Source organism: Apium graveolens, chromosome 11 (genome assembly GCF_009905375.1).
Source record: "Apium graveolens cultivar Ventura chromosome 11, ASM990537v1, whole genome shotgun sequence".
Lineage (NCBI taxonomy): Eukaryota > Viridiplantae > Streptophyta > Magnoliopsida > Apiales > Apiaceae > Apium > Apium graveolens.
This window is the reverse complement of record NC_133657.1, coordinates 1,164,176-1,173,032: the sequence shown is the minus strand read 5'-3', so window position 1 is coordinate 1,173,032 and position 8,857 is coordinate 1,164,176. Positions and strand designations below refer to the sequence as shown.

General features: G+C 37.4%; 4 protein-coding genes across 10 annotated transcripts in view; all 4 read left to right on the top strand.

Annotated features, from left to right (window-relative positions):
- Nucleotides 1-1,319: 1,319 nt before the first annotated feature.
- Nucleotides 1,320-2,868, top strand: LOC141696916 (putative galacturonosyltransferase-like 1). The gene has a single exon (XM_074501067.1). It carries the CDS (start codon nt 1,658-1,660, stop codon nt 2,717-2,719), a length of 1,062 nt encoding a protein of 353 aa, XP_074357168.1. The 5' UTR covers nt 1,320-1,657; the 3' UTR covers nt 2,720-2,868.
- A 471-nt stretch (nt 2,869-3,339) lies between these two features.
- LOC141696915 (putative hexosyltransferase MUCI70) lies at nt 3,340-7,107 on the top strand. 5 transcript variants are annotated; one of them, XR_012564546.1, is made up of 7 exons: nt 3,340-3,758; nt 4,463-4,671; nt 4,909-5,085; nt 5,162-5,317; nt 5,575-5,851; nt 5,941-6,383; nt 7,003-7,107. XR_012564546.1 is itself a non-coding variant. In XM_074501066.1 (6 exons), the coding sequence occupies exons 1-6, from the start codon at nt 3,422-3,424 to the stop codon at nt 6,171-6,173; spliced, it is 1,389 nt and encodes a 462-aa protein (XP_074357167.1). In that variant the 5' UTR covers nt 3,340-3,421; the 3' UTR covers nt 6,174-6,836. The 5 variants fall into 5 exon arrangements, 1 of the variants encoding a protein (XP_074357167.1); XR_012564547.1 differs by having other exon boundaries at nt 7,009-7,083; XR_012564544.1 differs by lacking the exon at nt 7,003-7,107 and adding an exon at nt 6,580-6,836.
- A 399-nt stretch (nt 7,108-7,506) lies between these two features.
- Nucleotides 7,507-8,058, top strand: LOC141697549 (dirigent protein 5-like). The gene has a single exon (XM_074501970.1). The coding sequence runs from the start codon at nt 7,507-7,509 to the stop codon at nt 8,056-8,058; it is 552 nt and encodes a 183-aa protein (XP_074358071.1).
- A 443-nt stretch (nt 8,059-8,501) lies between these two features.
- Nucleotides 8,502-8,857, top strand: part of LOC141697814 (exocyst complex component SEC3A-like) — a 30,180-nt gene continuing 29,824 nt past the window's right edge. For all 3 annotated transcript variants that reach the window (XR_012564855.1, XM_074502359.1, XM_074502358.1), the window contains exon 1: nt 8,502-8,783. Coding sequence is in view for 2 of the 3 variants with exons in the window: in XM_074502359.1 (XP_074358460.1) it covers nt 8,591-8,783 (193 nt within the window). In the remaining variant the exon portion in view is untranslated. The remainder of the gene's footprint in view (nt 8,784-8,857) is intronic.

The window sequence follows — 8,857 nt, the reverse complement described above, 5'->3', positions numbered from 1 at the left end:
AGTACTCACCTAGCAGTTGTAACCTAATGATCTGTCATCACAATTAGTACTGAAGAATGATCTTGAACTTTCAGAAGTGTTAAAGAGTATATCATATTCGGGCCTTCTTCTACAACCTTGAGGTTTTAGACAACCTTAAGGTTTTAGACAACCTTAAGGTTTTAGACGGACCCGTTACTTAACAAGAAGAAAAACGCCATTAGTAAATGGAACTATATCTGAACAGAGAGTATCACAACCAGCAATGCAGTGAGCTACGAATCTATGAAACAGCCGCGCAGAATCTACATATTAATTTTTGGAGTCAACTCGGTCTGTCGTTATATATGTTCAGATTCACTCAACAGTCTTCAAAATATCAAGATGGGGAATTTTGACTAGTACACATTTCACATTCCGTAATGTACACTGATCCAAAAATACCAAAACTTGTTGGTCTGTGTTATCCTGAAGCTTCAAAAGTTATTGGTGTTGAGTAGGTTCCCTATATTTGTCATGACTATGAAATTTCAATATAAACGTGTTTGATAAGGGACGGAGAGTGAGCAAAAACCCAAAGATTATTGGGCTTTATTCTTCATTTTCCGGTGCATCAACAACCACACATGCATGTATCGACAATGTAGTAATTTGAGACTTTTCTGTGGAAAATACAATGACTCAGACCAAAGAAAGAATAGACAATCAGAATTTGTACCCATCCTCGATTATAACTTTGGAGTTTCGAAAACTGTTCCCAAATACTGATGTAGAACGAAAATACTTAGTAATTTTTCTGATAATGAGACGTGACACAAGTGCATGCGTCCGCAAATTAAAATTTGATAAATGTCACGCCACATCATTCGGGACAAGTTTTGGGAACAAATTTGGAGTATGTAGCACTACTCTATTTTATAATCTTGAGGTTCGACAAATGGTCCAAAAATTGATGATAGCCACACTCTAGGTAGGTAAAGATTTAAGGAAGCTGTTCCCCAGCCATCTTTGAAAGGGATACAGTTGCCGTAATACTTCATTGCGGTAGTACTCACCTACCGTAATAAAACATTGCGAAATCCTGTAATGAAACATTGCGGATGATGCATTCCAGCCAAATTGCTTGGGATAATTTGCCAAGATTTAATCGGTGAGAACCATACAATTTTTCATGTAGAAATAAATACTGTAATAAAGAAAGAAAGGAATGGTCTTAGAACAGTGATACCGACACTCTAAAATGCATCTAATGGACTTTGACCGGAGCTTTATTTCTAGAAATATTGTGCCCACAGCATGGACTTTAAAGCTGTAGAAAATAGTTAAACTTCTACATAAGAGTACTATGATTATATTACTACCTAACAGATGGGTCACAAGACACTAACACAGACCCTGTAAATGTAATAGTTTGCAATGATAACTCGCACAGTTCAGTCTTAAATTGAAGGCCTTAAATTGGAAGTAAACAAGGAAGCACTTCTGGTCGTACTCCATTTCTTAAACAGGATGAAACCCAACAAACTCTGGTCTGCAAATCTTTAAAACCTTTGACTCTACACCTCCTCTTCTATTATGTTTATCGAAACGTGTCTCCAAACTTGCAAGTCAATCAAACTTGTACTCATAAAAACTCACACACAAAGCAAGTCTAAATCTAACATTGCCCCTCTCCACCATGCCAAACCAAAACCTCCAACTCCTCATTCCATTCTTTCTTGTACTCTCTTTACTTGGATCATCTCATTCGACTCGTATTACTACTATTTCTACTTCAATTTCACAACAATTCAAACAAGCCCCGGAGTTCTACAACTCTCCAAACTGCCCTTCCATCCTTAAGGCTAATGATCACCATCTATGCTATGATAACGCGGTCCATGTAGCAATGACCCTTGATGCTGCATACATCCGTGGCTCGATGGCCGCGATTCTCTCCGTTCTCCAGCACTCCTCTTGTCCACAAAACATAGTCTTTCACTTTGTCACCTCAGCTTCTTCCAATGCCTCACTCTTACATGCCACCATCTCCACCTCCTTTCCATACCTAAAATTCCAAGTTTATCCTTTCGACGACTCTTACGTAGCCCGTCTCATCTCCACCTCAATCCGGTCTGCACTTGACTGCCCTTTAAACTACGCCAGAAGCTACTTTCCCAGCATATTACCATCATGCATCAAAAAAATTGTATATCTAGATTCTGATTTAGTACTAGTAGATGACATTGCCAAACTTTCGGAAACTCCACTATCTGATAACATAGTATTAGCAGCTCCAGAGTACTGCAATGCAAATTTCACAACATACTTCACTCCAACTTTCTGGTCAAACCCTTCACTATCTTTAACTTTTGCAAACCGCAAGGCTTGCTATTTTAACACCGGAGTGATGGTCATTGATCTAGCGCGGTGGAGAGCCGGAGATTACACCAGAAGACTAGAAGAATGGATGGAGTTACAGAAGAGGATGAGGATATATGAATTAGGATCATTACCACCTTTTATGCTTGTTTTTGCAGGAAACATAGCTCCAGTGGATCACAGATGGAATCAGCATGGCCTAGGTGGGGATAATTTTCGCGGTCTTTGCCGCGATTTGCATCCAGGGCCAGTGAGTTTGCTGCATTGGAGTGGTAAGGGGAAACCGTGGGTGAGACTGGACAATAACCGGCCATGTCCTTTGGATGCACTTTGGGCTCCTTATGATTTGTTGAAGACACCATACTCTATTGATGCTTAATGAAATCATTACTTTGTGAGGGAAGCTTTTGTTATGGTAGATCCTGTTTTTTATGTACTGTGAATCAGTGTAAATTCTGCTTAGGCTCTTGATAAAATTATTCATTCACACATGGTGTCGAGCAGTATAAATTACTAGTCACCTTTGTACACACAGAGTAACGAGGCTTAGACACGCATTAAAAAAAATACCTTAATAAAATGTAGTTCTTAAAAATTTATTTGTTAAAATATTATTATTTTTAAAAAAATTGCAAAAATTATTTTTTATTTGCAAAAATGTCATTTTTTACAAAAATAACAACTCAATTTTATTATATGTAACATTCGACGAATTTCGTCCTTGTCGAACCACCAAAGTTCGATTCTCCTCTAACAGAACAGATACTAAGTTATAAGTAAAAAGATTGGCAAAAAAAAAAAAAACTGGAATCAACTGGTTACATATCTGGTAAATTTTGAATACACCATATTTTTACAAATATTTTTTTAAAATAGTAAAATTATAAACAATTAGTATAATTGATAATTTTATTAAAATTCTCTATAAAAATAATGAAAGAGAAAAAAATAAAATTATTACTTCGCAAATTCAAACAGCTATAATTTGGATTGAATTTTCCAAATTAACCCAATTGGCAGTCACAGAACATACAATTTATAATTCCCAGTTTTACAATTTTCATCTCCATGAGTGTAAAAAATGTTCAACAATAACAACAGCGTCGCAATCAATGTCTCCGACGAAGACTCCGACAATCTCGCCGAGAAATTGCGTCTCCGAGCCAGACGTAAACGCAAGAAATCTGCGCCACGTGGCTCCGCCAAATTACTCTCCCGCTTTCTCCGTCGCTGGTGGCCGCTGTTTCTCTTCTTTCCGGCTGCCGGACTTCTCGTTTTCGAGGCCTCTAGCTTAGGTCACAAACACAACTCGGAGCTCGCGACTCAGAAGAAACATGACTCAGTCACGGAGATAAAATCGCCGGGGAACTTGAATCGGTTAGATCCGACTACTCGAGTTGTTGCCGGAGTTAGAGAACGTAAGTATTTCAATTATTATTCAGATCTTTTATATTACATTGTATTTTGTAACTGTATTGTATTGTATTGTATTGATTGCATTCTATTGCTAATTTAATTGTGTTTATGTATATGTTCAATTAGAGTTCATGTGTAATGAAATAGAATAGCCGGTGATTCCTATAGCTGAAACAATGCTTTGGTTGCGAATCGCTAGTGAATGTACATAAATCTTCGGCATTACATTATTATAGGCTCGATTTAATAAATTATAAATCTGATATTTGATCTGTAAATTTAGTAGTACTAGTGTAGACTTGGTGATAAAATGGAGGATGCGTGAAGATTAAAGAGTGATATTATTATATTTATGATTTGGTGATTATACAATATGGTTTGTTATTATACTTAATAACATAGATTTGATAACTTATAGCTTGAATTCGGTAGTAATATGAGGTTGACTGAGAAAAAAGTATGTTTATACTTTACATATGCAAGGTAACACGCTGGTAAGAAACCATGAGTGTTTTACTACGTGAATAAAGATTAAATTTACGCTTGTACTTAAGATTGTTTCGACTTTGTACATACTTATCATTTTGAGTTTGGACTTTGGATCATGTGGAGATTATTAGTCTCTTTAGTAAAATGTTTCTGTTTGTGATATGTTATGACTTCGAATTTGTTTTACTTAATAACAGACATTAATGGACCATGTCAGGTTGTTTAAAGCTCCTTCCTGATGAAGAACTTCAGCAGTTGGATATCCCAATTAAAAAGGAGTTTGTCGATCCTATCAAAAAATTGATATACTTATCAGAGAGCGATACACCTGATGGGATCCAATCTCGTAAGCAGATGAATACCACAAGATTTAATCTGTTCACTGGAGACCAATCTTTTGAGCAAAGAGAACATTCTTTTAAGATTGTATGTTTAGCTTCTTGGTCCCTTTCTTCTTTACTTATCAAGTAAAGTTAGAATTCCTCTTGAAATTGATACTTAAGATGAATTTACTTCTGGATCTTGCTGCAATTCGATCTTTCTTTACATCAGTAGTTATATTAGTCCCTTGCAATTTTCCACGGCTTGTTTACATGAATATGTACTACTTATTTCTATGTTCATAGATATGTACTATCGTTTCTTATTACATAATTACTACAGGTGAATGATATGTCCAGGGTTCATTGTGGTTTTTATAGCAAGGATGGTGGGTTCATAATCTCTGATGACGACAAAAGATTCATGCAAACATGCAAAGTTGTCGTATCTACTTGTACATTTGGTGGTGGAGATGATCTCTATCAACCTATTGGAATGTCTGAGTCATCACTTCAGAGGGTATTAATATTGCTGAAGTGGTCTCTCTTGCTAAAGGTTGCTTTACTTGATTTGCTAAACTACAAAGATAGTGCAGGTTTGCTATGTGGCGTTCTGGGATGAAATCACTCTTGCTGCACAGGAAATAGCAGGGCACAAAGTTGGCGAGGACCACTACATTGGGAAGTGGCGGATTGTGTTAGTTAGAAATCTTCCTTTCAGTGACCAGAGGTTGAATGGTAAAATTCCGAAGGTAGGAAAGCCGTTGTGGAATTTAATTTTGTTCTTATTTCTGTGGTGCTGTCAGTGTACAAACCTTATAAAATATAAATAAATTATCTTGCTGCCAAGTAGACTAATCACCAATCATACATGGGAATTTTGCGTATAATGATATCAAGGTATTTGTTAAAGAAAAAACCTACATAGTTCTCCGAGAAATACTTGTGGTACAGTTTCACCCTCTTCTATTTTACTTGAAAAAATCATTCCTCGTGTATTTTTTACCAGATGCTGGCCCATCGTCTCTTTCCTCAATCAAGCTACTCTATCTGGGTGGATTCGAAATCTCAATTTAGGAGGGATCCTCTGGGTGTGCTGGAAGCCCTTCTTTGGCGTTCGAATTCTGTACTTGCAATTTCTGAACATGGAGCCAGAAGTAGTGTTTATGATGAGGCAAAGGCTGTTGTCAAGAAAAACAAAGCCACCCCAGAAGAAGTGGAGATACAATTGTCTCAGTACCGTCTAGATGGCCTTCCAGAAGATAAGAGATTTAATGGAAAAAAGGGTATGCTTGTAACGGCAATTCTAATGTTCTATTTGAATAAGACAGGCATAAACCTTTATAAATACTTACCTCGATATCTATGTTTGCAGCTCTATCTGAGGCCTCAGTAATTGTAAGGGAACACACACCATCAACTAATCTGTTTATGTGCCTTTGGTTTAATGAAGTGGTTCGTTTCACTTCTCGTGATCAACTGAGTTTTCCATATGTTCTCTGGCGGATGAAAGTGTTGAAAAATATCAATATGTTCCCTGTTTGCACTAGAAAGGATCTTGTTAATAGCATGGGCCACATACGAAAGGCTAAGCCTCTAGTGATTTAATATGTTGTTTGTGTTGGTTCCATAAATTTATCTTCAAGGACCTCAGAAGACAGGAATTGCTGGCCCATAAGGTGAAGATATAGATTATTTTGATGCAACTGACTGCAATTACTGGAGGGGCTCAAAAAGCATAGTGTTAGCAAACACCAGTTGAACCCGCCATCCACTAAAGAACATTGATAAAGAAAACAAACCAGATTTTATCAGAAGGTAAATGCTTTACTTAAAGCTATATTCCCGTTATGTAGTGCCCTTCATTCTCTTATAGCACTGTTATGTAGTGCCCTTCATTCTGTTATAGCACCGCAGAAATCGATTACAAACTATTTAATTTACAAGCTGCATGGCACCATGCAGATGAGTGTAGATCCTAAAGTCCGTATATAAAAGTTGTTATCGTGTGCAGTAGGTGAAGACGTCCTTTTCTTACTCTGATGACATGAATTAGAAGTTTGTACCTGATGTTCACAATGTTAAAGGAAGTTTGACGTTGACACACCATGGTTTCCACCAGCAGAATATTTTGTAAAATTCATAGAAGCTAGTTCAAAAAAGATGTTTCTATAAATTATATGAGATGTTAAATGTTGTTTGTTTGTATAGAAGCTAGTCCAGCAAAAAAGTTCTCTTAATATTATATGAGATTAGATGAAATTTTGTTGATTGTTGATAGTCTATGACACTGAAGGGTTTTAAGCCTTTTTCTGGGATCCTGGTTTAGTTGGCTAACTAAGTTGCCGTGTTAAGAATGCTGGAATTGTTATCTTTTTTGTCACTTGCATTATCTGTCCTCGAGATCTTGTGTATTGAAGTCTGGAACTCCATCAAGTTGTAGGGAACTGGCATGTTGTCAACTGTCAAGTAGCATTGCCTGACTAGATGCAACCGAAAATTCTAGGTGTCCCCTGTCAGGTCTGTGATGCCCCCCCCCCCCGCTCAATTGAGACGTCAATGACAACAATAGTTTGTTATTAGCAATTAATACAATATTAATAATTATGTTTAAAGCTTGTGAATCTATGTGATACCAAAATTTCTAACTAAAAAACCCGGGTTTTAGATCGACCCCGGTATGATTTCCTCTGTGTTCTAGAGAATTTTTTTAAAAACTTCGTTTTAAGTTTGCTAAATGTTTGACTGTTTGTCTATAGCATTGACTCAATTACACGGCAAATCAGTTGTGATTGTTTTATTCTGAAACATATATAATGGTTTAGGTGCAGTAGGTAAAGAGGTGTATCTGGTGGCCAAAACATTAACTCAAACACTAGGCCAGTTATTTACAAGTACTTACTCCAGAAAATGTCTACAGAAGCACACGGAAACCAAAAGTATGCTTCCAAAGATCATCTTCTGCACCGGGGTTCTTCTCGCTACACTTATAGTTATATTACTCGCAATATTCTCTCCAGGAGTTCACAGAAAGCCATTGAAGAATTCTACAAGCCCATTGATGGCTTTTTCCTTGTACCTTCAACAGCCTCAACTTTCAAATTCCGATCTCCAGAGTGTGCCCTCACCAGACGCTGGAGCATTAATCTTTCATCGCACCCTCACCGACGGCCCAGAAAACACTTCACTGGTAGTTGGAAAAGCACAAGGCTTTATACTCCCAGTTGAACAATTTACACAGTCGGCGTTCAATATTATTTACTTCACATTCGACACACACGAATATTCCGGGAGCCTCAGTGTACAAGCCAAGAATATTGGCCACAAGGACAGAGATGAACTTGTTGTGGTAGGTGGCACAGGCTCTTTCGCGTTTGCACGTGGCATCGCAGTTTTTCAGCAGACCAAACTTGAAGGTTCTCCTTCTCATGTAACATACAAAATTAAGTTGAAACTGGAATTTCCCGATCCATCTCGAAGAGTACGGGGATGATTATCTTGGCCACATCTTTTTGCTGTTATAGTTATAATTTTGTCTATTCTTGGCTTAAAAAAGATGCTGGTCTTGCTGCATGAAACAATCTCAGTGAAAGTTGAGTTCATCCTGACATTTTATCGTGTAGCTTAAAATTCTTGATCTTGCTTTTATAGATTGTATTGTGATCTGGAGCACTACCAGTACCAACAAGAACTTGTTCTGGAAATAATTTAAATATAAAAAGTTCCTTTTATTTAATAGTACAAAATCAAATATATAAATAAGTCTTGAAGCAAAAATGAAATAAAGGGCAGTGACAGATGGAATTATTAAAATTAAACAATCAAAATTGAAACATGTTTTTTTTTTAATTTTGTATGAATATGAAACATAAAATTGGGTATGTGGTGACAAAAATATACATCTGGCAAAGGTTGCTGGAATTGTGGAAAGCAAATCACAGTTAGTTATAATGGAGTACTGTTTAACGATACATACAATTTTGGATATACATGCATAATACAGTAGTAGTTGGGATAGTGAGAAAATGGCGAAATCAAGCGCGGACGATGCAGAGCTACGTCGAGCATGCGAGGCAGCCATTGAAGGCACTAAACAGAAGGTGGTTATGTCTATACGCGTCGCCAAGAGCCAAGGTGGTGGTCAAGGTGTTTGGGGCAAAACTGCCAAGTTAGGTCGTGGTAGTGCCATGGCTAAACCTAGAGTTCTCGCCATCTCCAGTACGCCCTCCTCTCTCTCTCTCTCCCTCCCTCCCTCTCTCTCTATCTCTCTCCCTCCCTCTCTATCTCTCTCT

Bases quoted from the DNA above. Each gene is read 5' to 3' on its own strand.
- LOC141696916 (XM_074501067.1), top strand. From the start codon at position 1,658: ATGCCAAACCAAAACCTCCAACTCCTCATTCCATTCTTTCTTGTACTC.
- LOC141697549 (XM_074501970.1), top strand. From the start codon at position 7,507: ATGCTTCCAAAGATCATCTTCTGCACCGGGGTTCTTCTCGCTACACTT.
- LOC141696915 (XM_074501066.1), top strand. From the start codon at position 3,422: ATGTTCAACAATAACAACAGCGTCGCAATCAATGTCTCCGACGAAGAC. The intron at 3,759-4,462 runs GTAAGTATTTCA...GGACCATGTCAG, and splicing joins TGTTGCCGGAGTTAGAGAAC to GTTGTTTAAAGCTCCTTCCT. The intron at 5,086-5,161 runs GTATTAATATTG...AAGATAGTGCAG, and splicing joins CTGAGTCATCACTTCAGAGG to GTTTGCTATGTGGCGTTCTG.